Source organism: Fringilla coelebs (genome assembly GCF_963513975.1).
Source record: "Fringilla coelebs genome assembly, chromosome: 1".
In the NCBI taxonomy this organism is placed as follows: domain Eukaryota; kingdom Metazoa; phylum Chordata; class Aves; order Passeriformes; family Fringillidae; genus Fringilla; species Fringilla coelebs.
This window is the reverse complement of record NC_140028.1, coordinates 96,916,903-96,936,874: the sequence shown is the minus strand read 5'-3', so window position 1 is coordinate 96,936,874 and position 19,972 is coordinate 96,916,903. Positions and strand designations below refer to the sequence as shown.

At 39.7% G+C, this 19,972-nt stretch overlaps 1 protein-coding gene across 2 annotated transcripts in view; it reads left to right on the top strand.

Moving 5' to 3' along the window:
* Positions 1–19,972, top strand: part of TNS3 (tensin 3) — a 125,236-nt gene that overhangs the window by 97,043 nt on the left and 8,221 nt on the right. For both annotated transcript variants that reach the window (XM_084222384.1, XM_084222383.1), the window contains 7 exons: positions 3,399–3,570; positions 5,928–6,568; positions 7,198–7,284; positions 11,218–11,346; positions 13,622–13,717; positions 17,102–17,179; positions 18,891–18,968. In XM_084222384.1, coding sequence (XP_084078510.1) covers positions 3,399–3,570; positions 5,928–6,568; positions 7,198–7,284; positions 11,218–11,346; positions 13,622–13,717; positions 17,102–17,179; positions 18,891–18,968 — 1,281 coding nt within the window. The remainder of the gene's footprint in view (positions 1–3,398; positions 3,571–5,927; positions 6,569–7,197; positions 7,285–11,217; positions 11,347–13,621; positions 13,718–17,101; positions 17,180–18,890; positions 18,969–19,972) is intronic.

The window sequence follows — 19,972 nt, the reverse complement described above, 5'->3', positions numbered from 1 at the left end:
CAGTGACTTTTTATATTAGGAAGATTCACTTATGGAAAAAATGCATTACTGTGATCTTAACTCTTTGTAGGAGTGGATTTATTCCCTGACTTCCTTGGTTTTGGGTTCTTTTTCTCCCCCTCCCTGATTCTTTGGAAGTTTCTTGAGTTGATAGTCAAGAGACATTAATTAAAGATTGTTTCATCTGTGATTGTCTTACTGGGTTTCAGTCCTGCCAATGTTGAGGTCAGTAGGACTAATCGGGTGAATGAAGCTATTCAGATGCATGGGCATTTGTAGTATTATAGTCTTCCGACATGGAAAACAGTGTGGTTGAGCCTGGAGCTATGTGAATAGGTGTTAACTTTTTAATAGTAATACAGAATAATTAAATGCAATCTCCATTAGAGCTTGACTGGTTATTTAAGTGTACCTCTGAAAAACGGGGCGAAACTGTTCCTGTATAAAGCTCTGCAGTAATAGCATCCACATTATTCCTCATCTAAATACATCTGTTTTAACTATATCCTATAGTATCTGTGTGCAGTATAATTAAGTTGGACATATTTCATATTTCAGTGTGGTGCTGTTTGCAGGCTGTTAGGAAATAAAGGTTACAGTTGTTTTGCTTCTTTGTCTGTGTGGTGTGGACAAAGTCACACCTGAAAACTGTAGCTGCACACGTGTCATAGCTTAAGCCCAGCCAGCTGCCAAGCCCAATGCAGTTGCTGGGCACTTTCCAGCCCCTAGGATTGGGGAGAGCATTGGAAGGGTAAAAGGTAGAAAACTCATGGGTTGAGATGAAGACAGTTTAAGAGGGAAAGCAAAAGCCCCATACACAAAAGCAACACAAAAAAAAGAATTTTACTTCTTTTACAAAGAACTTTACTTCTTCCCATGGGCAGCCAGATGTTCAGCTATCCCCAGGAGAGCAGAGCCCATCATCACATCTAATGCTCACTTAGGAAGACAAACACCATCACTCCAAATGTCCCCCCCTTCCTCTCCCCATTTTGTATACTGACACTGATGTCCTGTGATCTGGAATAGCCCTCTGGTCAGTAGGGGTCACCTGTCATGGCTGTCTCCTCCCAGCCTCCCATGTACCTTCAACTGCCTTGCCGGTGTGGCAGTATGAAAAGCAGGAGAGGCCTTGGCTCTGTGTAAGCCTTGCTCAGCAATAACAAAAATATCTCTGTGTTATCATTACTGTGTTAAGCACAAATCCAAAACAGTCACATACCAGCCTCTATGAAGAAAGTTAACTCTACCTTGGGCAAAACCAGCACAACAGGTAAACCATGTGCTGCTCTGTGCTGCTAAACTTTAAACCCCTTTAGTTGTGTCCTTTTCTCATCCTGTGAGCAGAAGGCACCTTCGTGCCTTCACATCAGGTTTATACACACAGTGATAATATTCCCTTGAGCTTTCTTTTCTCCAGGCCGTACAGTCCCAGCTATCTGGGACTCAGCCCCTGCTTCTATAAAAGATGCTTCAGCCCCAGTGATGGTGTCTTTGTGACCTTGTGCTGGACTTGTTCAAGCAAATCCCTGTCTCTCGTATACTGAGGAGCCCATAAATAGGCACAGAGCTTCACATGTGGCCTTTAATGCTAAGCAGGGAGGAAGGATCACCTCCCTTGATCTGCTGGCAGGACCTTGTGATGTTAGCTGAGATTCTATTGCCCACCTTTGCTATGGAGTTGTATTGCTGGCTCATGGTCAGCTCATCGTCCATGAGAACCACCAAGTCCTTCTCTACAGAACTGTCTCCAGCCAGTCTACCCCCAGCATGTGCTGGTGCCACAGATTATTCCTTCTCAGTTGCAGGAGTTTGTATTTCTTCTTGTTGAGCTTAAGATTCCTTTTCTTCTTGGATTAAATAGGAAACTTAAATTCAACAAGAAGTAGGAGGAAATCTTAAGTTTCCTTTTTTCCCATTTCTCCCACGTCTGAATAGCAGCACAACCATCTGGTTTGTCAATGACTCCTCTGTCAATGACAGTTTTCTGCTGTCTACAAAACTTTATCCTATTATCAGTGTTGTTAGTGAAGGATGTTGAAGACTCTTGGTCCTAGTATCAGGGTATAATGCTATGACGTGCCTTCTAGTGGACTTGCTGCAGCTGATCACAATCCTCTGGGCCCAGATATTCAGGCAGTTTTTATTAGATCTCACTTCCACTTATCCAACCCTTGTTTTATCAGTGTGCTTATGAGGATATTATGGAAGACCAAGATAAAAACCTTACTAATGTAAAAATAAGGAACTCCACTGCTTTTCCCTTGGCCACTAAGCTAGTCAGTTTACTGAAGAAAGTTATTTCAGTGGATATGCATTATTGCTGCTTTGTAAATTCATGCTGACAACTCTCAGTCCTTTTTCTGCCATGTGTTAGGAAGTGGTTTCCAGGGTTAGTTGCTCCATCACCTTTCCAGAGACTGGGATTAGGTTAACCAAGCCTGCAATTCCCTGGATCATTCTTCATACCTTCCTTGGAGCAATGAGTGATAATTGCTCCCTTCTTGTTCTTAAGAATCTCTCCCAGTCATTGAGACCTTTTAAAGATTATTGAGAATGTCTTGCAGGGTATCAACCAGCTCCCTCAGCTCTCATGTGTTCGACGTCTCCACTCAAATACGTCCAGTTTGTTTTAGTTTTCCTTTGCTTAGTCCTCCTCTACTGAGGGTATGTTTTGGTCCAGATTTTTCCTGTGGTCTCAGGGGCTTGAGGTTCCCTAGTGCCTGTCTCACTGATAGACTGATATGAAGAAGGCTGTACCTCAGTGTCACCTGTGTCCTTATCCATCAGGTCCCCTGCCCCATTCAGCAAGTGGGCCCCACCCTGAGACCCTCCAGCTTGCTACTGCCACCACCACCTGTTCCCTCTGCCATGCTTTCTTAACCAGAAGGGACCTTTTCTCCCTGGAAGAGACTCCCTTCCCCCCACCCCAGCGCTGATATGAGATGGTATGCAATAACTCCTGGCCTACTGCAAAAATAACTCTGTAGTGGCTGGGACCAGGACACCCAGTTTTCTACTGGTATTTTAAGTGCAAATGGTGCACTTGACTAGACATACCTGATTAGCACTGTGGACTGTGAAATGCAAAGCATCTTGGAACAAACAGTCCATTCTCATCTTTAGGGCTAGAGAATGTATTCTGGAGAAGTGATCAAACAGTTTGAGTGTAGCAATTCTGTAATCTCTATTCCCTCTGCTGTTTGACCTGCTGGATGTTTTCAGCAATCAACATAATTTTTCTGAAATAATATCTACTGCACAAACAAACAAAAAATCTTCCTTATAATCTTATTAAGAGAAAACCAAACTATTTTATGAACATATTTTTTAGCACAAGGTTCATAAAAATGCATGTTGTTTTTAAATTTGCATTTACTTTGTTTTCTTTGCTGCAGAATCTCAAAGTTACACGGAAGCCATTAACCTCTCTGTGGTGATGTCTGATGGCACCGTGGGCACTAACTCTTCTTTGCTGAGGGCCAACATGCAGACTGATCCCTCTTTTCAGCGCTGTTTTGCATCTTCATGTACTGTTTCAAATAGCAGTCCTATCCCAGGGGCAGAAAGGTAGGAAAAGATTCTCCTACATTATTGTTTAGTTCTCATAATAATAGTTCCCAGACAAGACGTTATGCTTGCATCTTCACTGCAGACCATTTTCTAAGAACTTTGAGGTGGGTTGTGACAGTTAATGTTGGAGTCCATTGGATGGATTTTAACACATATAGAGGTGTTACTTTTATGTGAGGGAAACAATTAACTTTGAAGATAAGTGAGAAGACAGAATTTTATAGCTCAGTTATGTTATTTGTGCTAGCACATATATATAGCTCGTATATATTTTTCTGTGTGCTTAACTGGTGTCTCTGATGTTTAACTTAAAGCCATGTCATGAAAATTCACATTGGAGTAAGCTGTATAGGAGAGAAAGGGAGCACTCTTCTCACTGCAGACATGTTTTTAGTCGGTAAAATGTCAGTAGATTTGCTTTGGTAGTGTATAGCTGATTACCTTTCAACTGATCAGCAGGCTTAAAAATTTTATTGTTTTACAGTTAGATTGTGGTAAACATGTAGGGCTCTGGACAATAGTGTGAACTGTATAAATTTACAAAGTAGTTCTTGTCCAAAGGAGCTTACAGCATAAGCTAAGAAATGGCAAGAAACAGCAAACAAACAAGGAGTCCCTAGTTACTGTTAGAATAGTCGGAAGACCATAGCAGTGCATGATCAGTCATTAGCTGTGTGCTATATTTATTCGATAGACAAGGTGGTACCTTAGACCTGGAGAAGTTATCTTCTCTATCACTCTGCAAAAACATTCCTTTCTGGCTAATTATCCTATACTTGTTTTTAGCTATTTGGCTCCTTTTTCACAGTAAGTATTTTGGAATACTTCTGGTAGGAGTGTCAGAGTGTCAATACTTCAAGTATGTCTTTACCTATTTATCTTTTATTTATCTCCCAATCTAACCGGTTTCATTTTCAGTCAGTACTGAGACTGTGAAAGAATGTTTTGGTTTTGTGATTACGAATGTGAACCTTAAGATGGAACAAAATATGTTGGTAATTGCTGCAGAGGAGGCAGTGTAACAGTTACAAGTGGATGTGTATTAAAAGCTTATCAGGCAATTCAGTCATTATCAAGCTTACATTCCTACTTCAGACTTTATCTAGAAAATTTTATTTGCTTCTTTCTAAATATTTTTCTATGTTTTTTTATTTCACCTAGAAGATAGCCACAGCTCTAGAGGAGAGGTTTTTTTCTTGCAGCAATGTCTTCTTCAATTTGCTTACCTTCCATTTCTTTAATGGCCTTTCTAATTTGAGTTGTTTAAAATCTGCATTCATTTCCACAACTCACTTTTAATTAAAAATCCTTTCTTTTTTGATATATATCTTATGTCAGCTTTTTCTCTTTGCATTTCACAATGAGTTTGTTCTCTCTGAATTTGGTAATATTAGTAATCTTTTCCAGCTACAGCCTAAGGGCAATTTTCAGAAGCAAGGAGACAGCTTAAACTTTTATCAAATGATTTTATCAGATGCTTAGTTTCTTTTGTATGGGAAGACATTTTTTTTTATTTTTTACTTGAACAGGTAGAATTGCTACCCAGTAGAAAAACAGAATGTTTACTGTTGAAATATTTAATTCTATAAATCAGAGTTTTTCCACTGTCAAATAAATTAACCACTGGACCTGCCTACTTTCTTTTTTTTTTTAATATAAATTGTGTTGAAATAGATCTGTTCTGCAACTTATTCCTTCTAAACTATGTTCTTACCATTATCATAGTTACTGATTTGTTGTGTGATGGTGCATAACCACCTCCTCAGCCCATTTAATTTTCATTTTTATTCTGGTGAGCATTAGACACTGCATGCAAGAGCTGGTATGGCCGTGTCATGTTTCTTCCATAAACCTCTACCTCGATGCAGCTTTGGCATAAGAAATTGTTGCCTCTATTGTTATTTTTCAGGTAGCACTTTAGCTCATCAGGACTGTGAAGCAATGCTGCAAACAGCCTCACTGAACTGATTCATATTAAAACTAAACCCCTCAAACAGGGAGAAGTATTTTTAGCTGTCGTTAAATTTCATGGACTGGTTTACCGTGCAAACTCAGAAACTATCCCATCAACATGGCTAGGTGGAGGGTGAGATAAGGCAGAGCGTAATGGATGTACATTGAAGAAGTTACTGGTCAGGGTGAGGTTGGAATCCCTTGATCTAGCTGCATTACCTGGTCTAGCATGTTTTCAATCAGCACCCTGGGATATTTTTTTGTCTTGAGTGTCATGTTTCATTTCTTTCAATGACCACTGAAGTACGGGTTGTGCAGTAACATTTTAAGGGAAGATGTGGCTGGTGTTTTGTTTTTGTGTTCAATTTTTGGCTTTTTTTTTTTTTTTTTTTTTTTGACAGCTCTTCTGCCGCAGAATATCCTTGGCTTGAAAACAGCTCTAAAGCTTCCCTGTCAACCCAGTTTTCAGTGGGAAACACCAGGCAGCCAGGAGGTTACCTTGTGCCCTCTGAATTTTCAAGTGCTGTGCAGGATGTCTCTCTCCTGTCTCATTTCCAAACTCCAGGAATGCAAGCTGTCACCCTGAGCAACCCGGAGAGTTCACCAGCAAAGCCACACCAAGAACATGATATCAGCAGCAGTGCCCATGCCTACCTGAGCTACAGCACCGGTACCGGGGACAGTACTTCCCCCCGAGAGGAGACACAAGCTACTTGCATAGCCAGTGCTAGCACATCTAAAACGTTGAGCTCATCAGTGGCAAATGCTGATGACAATGACTTTTTGACACAAAACTTTCTTACAGTGGCCTCTGGACACAACAGCCAGAACAGTGCAGTTCTGCATCACCATGGAGGGAACCTACATGCTCAGCCACCTCTTCCAGAGAAGAAGAGGTCCTCTGAAGGAGAACGTTCCTTTTCCTCTGTGTCACCTTCTTCAAGTGGCTTCTCTAGCCCTCACAGTGGAAGTACAATCAGCATTCCCTTCCCAAATGTCCTCCCAGATTTCTCAAAAATGTTAAGCCCTTCCCCAGTGCAAGGTAGGTTCTGCATCAGAGAAATGCAAAATACATCAGATTTTATATAAGGTTTTAAAAAGAATTGTGGGGGTTTTAAAAGTGAAGAGGGGAAAAAAAAGTAATAGAATGAAAATGGCACAGAGGACTTGAATGTTTGCAGTAAATGGTGCCAGTTCTCTGTCTTTGGATGCATTATTCAGGAAACAAGGCTTCAGATTTATTCCTCTGCTTCCTAGAAGCCAGCCATTGGTCAGCTTACCTTCTCAGCTGTCAGATTACAATGGACCGGTGTTGAGTTCAATTTGTTTTAAAAAGGGCTGGCTTCTCTCTGTACCTTTTAGAGTTGCACCAAGAAAAGTAAAAGATGTACATGTGTGTTCATTGGGCCCTGTTGAGAAATTTGTATTTAATGCAGCTTTACAACTAAAAGGTTTTAATATGTTAGTGTTTTGCAAAATGAAACATCAAGCATGCTTTCAAAATCTTAGTGTATGTTATTATATTTGCTGGTTCTAAAACAGTTCAGTTTCTCTAAACTGTCCTAATGATGAGTTTTTTGAGTAATCATGGTGATTGGAAGTTGGAAAGAAAAGTATAAACACTTCTGTATTTAAAAAAATTCTTGACTTTTTTTCCTTTTTATTTCACAGAAAACACAGCTGATAAACATGTGACTGTAAAATTTGTTCAGGACACATCCAAGTTCTGGTATAAGCCAGATATTTCAAGAGAACAAGGTATATCAATTGATAAATATTCTGACATATCTGTTCATAGAAAAGCTAGTTGGTGAGGTCTCGAGTTTAGGTGCATACTTGATCTCTAAAAGAAATATAAAACCTAGAAGGGCCATAGACAACCCCTCTTGTTTCTTTTGTTGAAAGGCTGAATTTGAGTGTGGAGGGCAGTCAGATAGTCTTGAAAAATATTCAGTTAATCAAACAAATTATTAACCTAACTGAACTAACAATGAAGTAATGTAGGTCTACCTGTGGTAGCTGCTGCAAATGCTCTTTGGTGTGAAGCTGCAGATTTTTGAATGGCAGATATGCATGAAACAACACCAGATGGCTCTCTGCTCTCTGAAACCTTTTGAGTGTAAGTGTGCTGTTCTGACATGATCTCAGAATAATTCCTTAGCTAGGTCACCACAAAGGCATCCTCACCCACCAGTCATTTTCTAGCCTGAATTTCAATGTCAAGTGACATGCATTATTTCTTAAAGGTCACTACCATGGAACAACATCTTTATGATGTATGATGCAGATACAGCACTTTTATATGTAGATGTATTATTCAGTGAACTGAAGAAATCTTTTATTGTCTGTGTGAAAATTAATACTTATGAGCATGTGGGGTACTGCATCTGGCATACAGGAAAAACGTAGACCTGTTGGAGTGAGTATAGAGGAGGGCCACAAAGTTGATTAGAGGGATGGAGCACGTTTCCTATGAGGAAAGGCTGAGAGAATTGAGATTTTTCAGTCTGGAGAAGGAAAAGCTTCAGAGTGACCTAATTGCAACATTCCAGTACCTGAGTGGAGCCTACAAAAAGGATGGAGAGGGACTTTTTAGAAGAACGTGTAGTGGTGACAGGTCAAGGTGAAATGGTTTCAAACTGAAAGTAGGTTTAGATTAAATATTAGAAGAAAATTATTTACTGTGAGGGGGTGAGGCAGTGGAAGAGGCTGCCCAGAGCAGCTGTGGGATGCCCTCCAGCCATGGAAATGTTCAAGACCAGGCTGGATAGGGCTCTGGTAAAATGAAAGTTGTCTCTGTTCATGGCAGGAGCATTGGAAGTAGATGATCTTAAAGGTTCATTCCAATCCAGGCCATTCTTCCATGATTCTATGAACCCTGTCCCTACAACAGTACATATATAAGCATGCTGGGTGCTTGTTACAATCTACTAATCATAGAGGAGTAAAGTGAGCTCTCTGTGGATTCCGGATAGAAACTTCAGATTTGAATATTCTGTGAAATGAGACTAAAACCAAACAAGGTTAAATGTTGATACCAAAAAATTGATATATTTTATTTTATATTTTATATTTTAGTAAATGAGAAAGAGAAAGAAATAGAAAAGTAGATTGTGGGGGGACAGGAAGAGTGTCAGGAACAGATTAAGTAGAAATATATCACCCCTCTGTGGGTCCCAAGATTAATACAAGTTTGGCCCAGGTACCTCCCCTGAAGGGGGATACTCTCTCTTGCAAGACTGAATCGGTTGCATCACTTTGCATCGTCTATAGTGCTGTGGTGCAGGGCCTCTGGAATGAGTCTGGGGAGAGCTTTAGGAGTCTTGTTGGGTTATGACACTTCCTCAGCTGTCCCTCAGGTGAGTGTCCTGTGGATGTGGCTTTCCCAGAGTGGGGGGTTTTACAGCTGAGCCAGTTTGTGTAACGGAGGGTGGATGTTTGCTGTGTCTGACCAGACATCATGACATATACCCAAAACTGTCCTCCTCCCCGCTTTGCTGGGGAGGAGTCTGTGCAAACCTGGCTGCAGATAAGCCTGTGGGCTATGGTCTCCGCCCTGAAGCCAACTGGGGATGATTTTCCAGACAGCTGCTGAGCTTGGCCCTCCTGTGAATGCATCCTTCTCCTCAAACCTGAAATGACTGAAAAACAGTGTCACTTCTATCTTATCTCCAGCTCTTTTATGTGGCTTAACTCCCAGTTCAGGGTTTCAGTCAGGAGGTCCATTCAGGGTGGGATGGGCTTTGGTGGTGCAGCTTTGTTGCTGCACCTTCGTTACATACTTTTGCCACAATGGGCAAAAGTCCTTTATAACAGTGTTTCATCCATGAAATTATAACATTTGTCCCTGATAGTGCTTTCCAAATGCAATTGGTCTGACTGTGCTTGTGTTTATACTGTAATAATCAGCTATAGTGAATTGTGAGTATTGAGATAAGGCAGGATTTTAAGCTGGGATTTTTTAAAATGTGGCTGTCAAAAAGGAAAAATTACTAACTAGTTTTACATTGAGAAAGATACTAATACTAAACCAAAATAGTGTGAACTTTAGCTATTGGCAAATGGTGAATTGCTGTGTCTGTCTAGTTACTACGTTCTCAGATGGTGAGGATGTTTTTTTGTGGTAAATAGGATGTCTGGGGAATAAAGATCATAGAAAACTGAGCATTAATTCATTTTTGGATGATACTTTGTTGGTCCTTTTGCTCCAGACCCCTTTGCATTATCTACTGACCACCATAATGAAATCTGAGTCTTTAAATATGCAGAAAAATACCTCACGTGATGTGTGTCCAGTGAGGGACGTAGATATAAAGCAATTTAAAACCTAATTGCTTGAACAAATGAAACAGCAGTATTCCCAACTTTTAATATGCCTCTTTTCATCCTTGAAGTAAAACTTCATTTAAAAAATGTTTTAAGGTACTCTTGCTGATCTTTTTTGATATTTTTTCCCCCTGTGTTTAATAGACTGCTCCTGTGGCAAATTATTACTGTATCCCTTTGTATTTAGAAATGTTATGTACTGCTTAATTCCAGGGGTTTGTGTATTCATCCTTATCCTCTCAAAACAAGACATATTTTTGTGAAAAAAGGTTCTTTCCTTTGCCATCTGACAGATGAAGATAATAAAATGCATATGTTTGCTTTACTTGCTTTGACATAAGAGATAATTATGTCTCCTTTTTCCTGTTTTTTTTTTTTTTTTTTTACTTCCTCTTTTTTCATGAAATGAACCTTTGCTTTGTAAACATTGCTCAGGCCTTGCAAAATTTGCTTTTGTGCCCCATATGCATAAAAACCATGTTCTGTATGAACAGTCAATTAAGGAGTCCAGTGTCAAATTTGGGCTCTTTCTAGGGTTTCTCTGAAGGCATGCTGATAGTTGGAAATTCTAGAAACAAAGTATACTGATAGACACACATATTTCTAAAACTTGTATGGGGGAGGAAAGAAAGCAAAGTACAAAAATTTTATTAAGATCAATCATAAGATTAAATTTTTATCTGTTTTCAAAGTAAGTTTAAAATTTTGGGGTACTAGATTTCAAAGTCTGCAACTGACTTGTGCAAAGTAGCAGCAATTTCCCTGCAAGTGTTCCCTCTTGGAGAGGACTTCATATTGCACTTGCAGAAGAAATCCCAAAATAGAGATGAAAAATACTTCAAAGAGCAGAATATACACTTACATTCCTTCCTGTGCTTCAAAACTCCTAAGGCAGTAAGGTAGCTTTGCAGGGACAAGAACTTGGTGGTGGATGAAGATGAATCTGTCCTGCCTGTTGAGTCTGAATAGGAAGTTAAAAACAGTGCTGTCTAGTCAGTGTGGGAATTACAGAGAGCTATGCAGTCTTTTAACAAATTGACAAAATCTAAGCAGAAGTAGACTTGCTCTTATACTGGTTGTAGGAATTCTGGTGGGACCTGAGCACTCTTAGTTTAAAAAACAGTAAAAATCAGGGTTCTGTACTTCAGGCTTCTTTTAAAATAAGTATCTTGGAGATTTGGATGAGGTGTTTCTGCTCAGGTCCCCCAAATACACTTGATTATGTTTTGTTGTACGGCAGTGAGGATAGAGAAAAAAATCTTACTTCTTCTGTCCTATTCATTATACATTTGTACTTCTGTACTTTTTGAATGTGTGTATTGTGCTTGAACTGTTTTTCTGTCTCTTTCCTGGAATCCCTTGCAGCCATTGCTGTTCTCAAGGAAAAGGAACCTGGGTCTTTCATCGTTCGAGACAGTCATTCTTTCCGAGGAGCCTATGGGCTAGCAATGAAAGTTGCCACACCACCTCCTTCTGTGCTACAGTTAAAGAAAGGTACTTCTATGTGTTAATAAAAAAGCTATACCTAGTAGGTAGTTCTTATTGGTGGGTAGCAATCTGTTAGAATCTTCCTCTCTTCTCAGAAGTGCAACTTGAATTGCAGATTACATTTGCTGTGTTGTTAAATGAGACTGGATACGATGCCTCTTATACTATATGGTTTCACCACGACTGCTGTTGTCTGTGTTCATCAACCTAATGAAATCAGTGTCATCTCAGCAGTTGGTCTTCCCTAGGAATCAGAAGTTTGCATTTGATTCACAGGCTACAATGTAAAGTTTTCACTCGGCTGGAGGGCTGAATATTTTTGATCCCAAAGTTTTGTTTTGAGACAGTTCTATTTCAGATATAAATCTGAAGAGATTCCTAAGGATAATTGTTTAAAAGAAGTGGTGATTTATATATCTACTCTGTCAGCTCTAGTGCCTCCATATATAACTCGTGCCTGATGGTTGTGAAACATAAAGTGAGAAAAACATGCAGAAATCAATAATTGGTATATGGAAACTCAGCAGCCAATATCTGTAGTGTTCTTGGTTCCATTTATACTACTGCAAGGTTAGTGGAGTGGTTTTTGTTGCTGCTGTTTTTCTTTTACAAAGCTTATTATGTTTCATTAGTACATAATGACCGGTGAGGTAGGCAATTAGGATTACAGGAAAGCATTTATTTCTTAGTGTTGTTTTTATGGAAATATGATTTTGGCTGTTTTGGTTTGTTTTTTTGTTTGGCTGTTGGTTTGAATTTGCTTACTCTTTGGCAACTGTTAGCAGTTCGCCTCTATTACACTAACATTTTGAATCTATTTTAATCTGGTGTCTTGAAACAATTTTTAATAAAAACTTGCCATGTAGTCCTTTTTGTTGCCAATAAACATCAGCAGAACCACTCCAATGACTTATGTAATGAACTCAGCGTAGGTGTACTGGGGTGGTGATAGCAACAACTAGGAGGCAAATTGAAAGTAGCTTGTCAGGTGTTTCTAGTAGTCTTTTCTTACTAGTGAAGTCCAGGAAGACATGAAAGCTCACACTCTGCCAGGCTTTAAGAGACAGTTTATGTTCGTAGTAGTAAGACTAGCATTCTTCCACTTCTCACTTCATGATAGTTAGCTTTTCTGGTTTCCCTTGCTTAATCCCAGAAGGCACAGATTGGTTCTGTTTCCTGTAGTGTTTCTTGTTCCAGGCTTCTCCTCCCCACATATCTTGTAGTAATTTATTTTTAGTTTGGTGAGAGCATAACAATAAACAGTAAGCTGTTTGAAAAAGCAATCAGTGCAATAGTTGCTTGCGTAGAAGTTTCTGCTGTCCATATTAATGCATTCATCTGTATTGGCCTGAAAGTCAGCCCTTGAGGTGTTTCCTGATAGATCAAAGAGAACACCTGTTTGTAGCTCTTTTGTTAAGGTTTGCATGGTTTGATAGCTTTGTCCTGTTGGTATGAAATAATCTTTTAACTACTTGGAGAAGGATTAGTTTTGTAGTCAGGTATGAAATACTGTCAATCCATCTTCCAATAAATATTTGTCTTAATTATATGTCTGCATATATATGTACATGTTTAAAAGAATGTTAAATTTTGAGAGATATTTTACACATCTCTTAGACTTTGATTCTCCTCTTTTCATCCAACTCTACAGTTTTGGTTTGTCTTCGATTCCTGAGATTAAAGCTGTCTTAAAAATCCAGTGAAACCCTAGTGCTTCATGTAAATATTTGTTTTCAGGAGCAGAGACATAGCATAAAACTGCAGACATTTGGAAACACAATGCACGGAGAGAATTGCCATCATTACCTCTGTGTAGCTTAATCTACTGTACTTTTAATGTGGGGAACTTTGTGAACAGAAATATTACTGGAAATGGGAATATTTTTTCATAATTTTCTTCCTTGTCACTTTGGATACAAGTTCTTTAAATGGGCAAGTGCATCAAAATTTCTAACCATTCATTTTCCAAATTTCTGTTCCTGTCTGTAGCTGGGACCATATTTGGACATTTTTGAACACCAGTGTATATTTGGTTGTCAGTCACTTAAGAATATAGAACCATTTTCTCTGGTTGTCTAAAGTGAGCTGTTGGCTTATTTGTTTTTTGAAAAATAACCTTTTAAATACATCTTGTAACTTGAAGAGTAGGTCTAATATTGTATTCTTTGCATTTTGTATATAAAACATTTGTTAGTAATGTGGAAAACTGCTTCATAAATACCTAGTTTGTGAGAGTTGTCTGTTAATTGCTTTTTTTAATGAACTTTCTTTTTCAACACAGTTGGAGATTCGTCAAATGAACTCGTAAGGCATTTTCTGATTGAATGTACTCAAAAGGGGGTACGCTTGAAAGGATGCCCGAATGAACCATATTTTGGTGAGTACTGTGCATCACTGGGGCTGAGAAGATGGAACCAGTTGGCATTTTCCAGTACTGACTTGGATGGAATACAAATGAGAGACTACTTTGTTTGAGTCCTGATGACTTCTGTAGGAACCCATTCCAAGGTTCCAGGAGCCTTTTTACACATTTACTTTAGGCAGATGTGCAGGGCACTCTAGCATAGATTCACGTGACCGTGACCAAGCTTCAAACAGTCAGGCTTGTCTGCCACTACCAATGTAGCTGCAGAAAGCTGAGCTAAATCACTCTTATCATCCTACTTGATTCAGGACCTTTTGTCCTGTGTTATATTTACATTGCACATTAGGTGGCTAAAAATGACACCAGAGTGAGATATTCACAAAGTACATTATGCTATGTCAGTACATTATTTAATGTAGTATGATGGAAGTACAATACCCATAATGGCAAACAGCCTACCTAGCTGTTTCCACTCATTTGGGGTAGGAGGGGAAAATAGGATGGGACAGTTTATGGGTTGAGATGAAAACAAGGAGATGCTAACCAGTTACAGGGCAAAATAAACTCAACTTGGGGAAAATTATTTAAATTATTTTCCAATTAAAATCAATATTCAGGCAGTCAGATGTTGGGGGATACATTTAGTGAAGGTAGCTGGGTTTGCAAGCTGGAAGTGCAAACTGCAGATTGATCTATGGGTGTCCCAGGCAAGAGGCCATGACCTGCTGACTCTTTGCATAACAAAGGGACTGGGGACCTGTATGGCCAGGTGACCACTCAAGAGGTGCAGCAGTGGCAGACAACCCCCAGACTTTCCTGCCTTTTGATTGTAAGGGTATCTCTCCTCAGAGGCACCCAGTTTGAACTGTTATTTTGTTATTAAGTTGTTGCACCAAAATTAAATTGTTCTAATGATCTGGAAGTCTGAGACTCTGCTAAGGGAAACCTGGGGTTGAGCTTCTAAGGAAACATCTGACTGTAAGTGTGGGGTGTGTAGTTGTGAAGGGGCTTTGAGTACCAGCTCAGGTGGTGAAAGAGGGACTGTCAGAATGGCTCCTGGATGGTCAGACAGAGAATCCTTAACATGAGAAACAAAGACAAGTATTAAATAACACTTTTCCTTCCCCTATTCCAAGCTCAATTTCACTGCTTCCTCCCAGACTCCTTATGCCCACTGCAGTGGGTTTGAGGGCATATGGCCATTACAGAGCAGTTCCTCTGCTGCTTCATCTCTCTCCCAGTTTTTCCTTCCTGGGACATGGGCTTTCCTTGTAGGCTTCCATCCTGCAGAAAAAAAATAAATGTTTGAGCATGTGTTCTCCATTGACCACAGAAAATGTCCCATCTGTTCCAAGGTGAGGTCCTCCAGAGGCTACAGGGTGGGGGATGGCAAGTTGGATACCCAGAGCATCTCCTTCTCCTCTGTCCATGGCATTCTCTCTGCTATGTCTCACCCAGCCTTCCATAGGTGCCCTGCAGTGGGTCTGCTGGAATGGGCTGTGTTTGGCATGAAAAGCTCCCCTGAACTTTACCCAGAGGTCATCCTGGAGACCTCCCACCCCCTGTTACAGGCCTTGTCACATACACCAAATACACCTGTGAAAGGGACATCTACCATAAAATTAACAGATGTGAAATAAAGTCGCATTTAAAATAAAGGTGGACTGAAGTTTATTAGTATTTGGCATGAGACTTACCTTAAAAGAGAACTTTTAGTCCATTCCTCAGTCTTAAAGTACCTGTTTAGGCACCTATGTAGTCCTACTAGTCATTTAGTTTGAACATCTCCTAGTCTTTCAGTTTGTACAGCCCTGTGCTGGTTTGAAAATAAACCACAGTGAGAGATAAATCCCACACAAATACCTTGAGAGCAGGTCAGGGTTACAATTTAATAAAAAATATTACTGTAAATGCTGTGATACAGAAAAACTGGCTTAAACTCACTAAGTCAGAGTACAGTCTCGCACCCTGTTGGTCAGGGTGGTGGTCGCAGTCTGATTAAGCAGTGGTTGCAATCCTCTTGAAGTGATGATTGCAGTCTTGTTGAAAGCTGTGGTCTTGTGAAAGGTCTGATCTTCCTCTGGGTCTGTTGAGCAGTGGTGGTGGTGCCCCAAGTCCCCAAAACCCCAGTTGATAAACAGTCAGGTTCAGGTGTTGCCTCCCTCGGGATGGGGACTTTCACAGTGGAATGGTGTAATACTCTTGAGTCATTGCAGTCATCCATTCTTGCTGGGGCCGTTGAGTCCCCGATGGCCCCTAGCAGAGATGACCTCCTCAGGATGGGTGTAGTTACCATGCCTGAGTTAATTGTGAAGACCATTATGCCTTGCAGGGTATGCCTCTTCTCCCTTATCTAACATCCAGTCTGAAGGGTTGGGCAGCTGTTAAAAATGTCCCACTGTTAACACTTCAGGAGTTCTGTAAATGGGAGTAGAATACATAGCTTAGTTACACCCCACATTGTAACCCGGGTCACAGGCTCAAAACTGGTTCACAAAGTAGGTGAACAGGCACTACTATGCATGTTTATGGGTAAGATCATGAAGGACGAATAGTATCTATCAGTCTTTGCATTTCTGCAAGACCCTTGTAGAATTGGATCATCTTCCTGTTTCAAAGAAATTTTTGATGGACTGTAAAGATGCAGTTGGTTTTGGTTGAACTGGGATTTTTCTCCAGCACATGGTTATAATGTTTGCTGCTTGTTAGTAAATGGGATTGAAGGATGGCTTTTTGTACAAACAGGCTGAATACTATGCCTTCCTCTCACCCCTTATAGTCGGCATGCTAATATCAAAGGTAACTAATACTGAATTGCTTCAGTTAAGCCAAGACCAAATTGCAAGAGTGACTTTAAATAGAAAAGAAGAATCATTTAATAGATAATTCTTTGTACATCACTGCTGCCTTAAATGGAAGAGGTTTTACCTGGACTATCTTTTATACTTTCAGAATTACAAAATAGAGGCCTGTATAGACAGAACACTAGATGATGAAGACTAGGTGGCTAAGAGGTAGAACTTGCTTTTTTTACCTCATCATGTAGCACAAGCGATCTTATGTGCTCGTGCCACCTTCGTAAGAATTTACTACATTTAACGTAGCAGAAGCTAAGAGCATTGAAAAGAATTTACTGAGTTGTATATGTTACTGATTTTGTAATTTTTGTGCTTTCTTCATTTGAAACACAGACATTTAGGTTAGGATATAAGCAGTGCATATAAGAGGGTAAGGGAACATACGATTGTGATTACTGAGTTCAAGAAGATCTTAGGACCCAAGAAGTGAAGCAGAGGGGCCTCTTACTGTGTAAAATACTTGAGAGCAAACATAACTTAAGCATTCTTGTTGCCTACCAAGTTAACTGTGCATGTTTTGTTCCTTTTCTGACCACAGGGAGTTTGACAGCTCTAGTGTATCAGCATTCCATCACTCCACTGGCATTGCCCTGCAAGCTGCTCATCCCAGACAGAGGTATGCTTGTTGAAGTACAGACAAGATATTCACAGCCAGGTTTTGCTTTAAAGTGTCAGTGTTTGAAGGCAGGTGAACGTGTCACAAGTTAAGATCTAAGCAAAAACTCACTGAGAAGGAAGCTGTGGTGTTGTCTGCAGTATTGGTGATGACCCTTATCCAAAGTGTGGTTGTGAGCATGTTGGTATTGTGATATTCCAGCCATAAGCATATATTCATCATGGAAATCCGTGCAGTAATTTACCATGTGGGAAGACAAATGTCCTCCTTAGACATGACATGATGCCAGTGTATGGTTAGATTTAACCACTCATTCAGGTCTGGATAGCACAAGGACGAGTAGATAAAGAGTAGATGGTCCCCAGAGTGCGACACTGGCAGGAAGAGTGTAGCAACTTGCACAGGTTCAGATATCATTCAAGTAAATGATCAAAAAGCCTATGTTGCTTCATGGGATTGTGATTCTAATTTTGCTTATACTGATTTCATAAACCACTCCTAAGACAAAAACAAAATGTTCATGCTTGTCCAGTAATTCAGTTGTCTTATGTTGTCCCACATGAAGTTAACGCCAGATGCATTATTGAAACATTAAATAATCTTCTGGTTTATGGCTTTAAAGGGTTTTTAAAACCCTTTAAACTTTTGTCATAGATCATATGTTAATATACAGAAATAGCATTTGATTTATGCAAATACACCAATGAAACCATTTTAGCACAAAAATGTGCTCTGGTAGATGTGACAAGAGATCTCATGCATTTAAATGGCGAAACAGTGTGGAGGTTGGCTTGTTCTCTTTATCCCCCTCACCTAAGATGGAAAAATTACTCTGTTCTTCCAGAGGTACAGGTCTGGAACATTTGTCTTGTCTTGAATAAACATACCACGGTAAAATTGTATTTTGGTTTTATTTTTTAATCCAGTTTGATTATGCATTTTAAGATGATTTTCTGTAGTTAATGACCGGATACAGTGCCTGGAGTATTTAAAATGTTTGGATAACTGTAACTAGCCTTATGAATAGTGTCTAAACTCTAATGTCTCTCTTCCTCATTTGATTATATTCAAAGACAGCATGCCTCAGGCTAAATGCAGCAGTAAGTGAGATCTTTTTACATGCATTTATATACCTGAAATAATATGTTGGTGGACAGTTTTCTTACTACTTTTAACGATCCGTTAGGAGGAAACGTTCCACTGCTGTCTTAATGGTTCAGATGGTTTTTTTCAACTTAAGAAGAAGGTTTTGTTGTCATCCTCTGGATCAAAATATAATTAATTGATTTCATCATGGTAACACAGAGTCTTTTTTGTATAAATTACTGTAAATTATACAAATCAAACAATATCATTAAAATCACACTAGTCAAGATATTTTTGGCTGTTGTGAGGGAATACAGCTATAAGTATTGTCTTAATGTGTAATCATGTGAGTCCCTACAGCATATGCCTGTGTTATGTCTTTTATTGTCAGGAAATAAAAGTTAAGCATCCTGCTTGCAGTGCTCAAGGCAAAAACAAATCTGATGCAGCACAAAACCTACATAGGTGATTATAATTGCAGATAAAAGGTAGTTTCATGTTTCTGGCCAAGAGTTGTTCAGTAGATGAGACCACAATTATAAGTGTAACAGCTCATACATGACTGTGGACTTTGATTTGTTGATTTAAATCCATACAAGACATGGACAGTGTTTTCTGTTTGCAGATCCCTTGGAGGAGATAGCAGAAACTTCTCCACAAACTGCTGCAAACTCAGCTGCGGAGCTTCTCAAACAGGGTGCAGGTCTGTTAAACTTTTGTCCTTGTATTTGACTGTTACCAAAGTTTGTGTCTTACAGGTTGGGAGAAGCTGAAGCTTAGACTGGATTAAAGGATATATAAAGGTAGCAGTTAAACTTATTGTGCTGGGTAGAAGTGTAAAAGGCATTGGAGGATATGTACCAAGTTTTTTCCGTTTTCTGCAACCAGCTCCTATATTCCGTGTTTCCTTTCCCATCATGTGTCTTGTGAGAATATGAGGTGTATGTAGGTTACTTCAAGCACGGTGATTTTTAAGCAGGACATTGCTTTCGTAACTGATGAACTTTGAGAGGATATTTTCAACCTATGGTTGCAGAGGTTCAAGAACTATGTGTGAGGTCTGCAAAAGCCAACTAAGGAAGGTGTTTAGTTAGGGTTTAGTTCTCATCATAAGGGTTAACAATACCACTGCAAAATGCTTACTGTTGCATCAATCTGAAAAGAATATTAAAGAACAGTTCTCTTTACTTTGCTTGGTGCTGTATTTTCTTAGGAAATGTCATGTGTCTTTTTCATTGGATACTTTTATGGATTCCTATGCATAGTGCAGCACCCATTCTGGCAAGTTGAGTTCTTTTACTGCAGACTTATTTGATGTGACAGAAGAACCATGACCAGAGTACGTTCAAATTGTGTGTTGCTATGCACTATTACCATCTATGGCTCTCAAACTAGGGTGTTTGCAAGAGCTGTGTAGAGGTGTGCTCTGCTTCTTACCTGCTTTGTTAGTGTGCATCTGATCCAGAGAACTAGTTAAACAGCCTGTCTGAAAAAGTGTGGTGACATTCTAACTCACCGTATTGGACAATGCTCTAAGTACTCCTGCACAATCTTAAGTTGTCTTTAGAAATGCGACCAAGTGTGTTACTCTGCTGTACAGTGGGCATGTCCGGGGGATCCTGCCCATGTCCTGCAGTGGTCCTTGGTTTTCAGGTTGCTCTGCATTCTCCCCAGAACCCAATTAGTGCTGTTAGAGCACAGGAATAC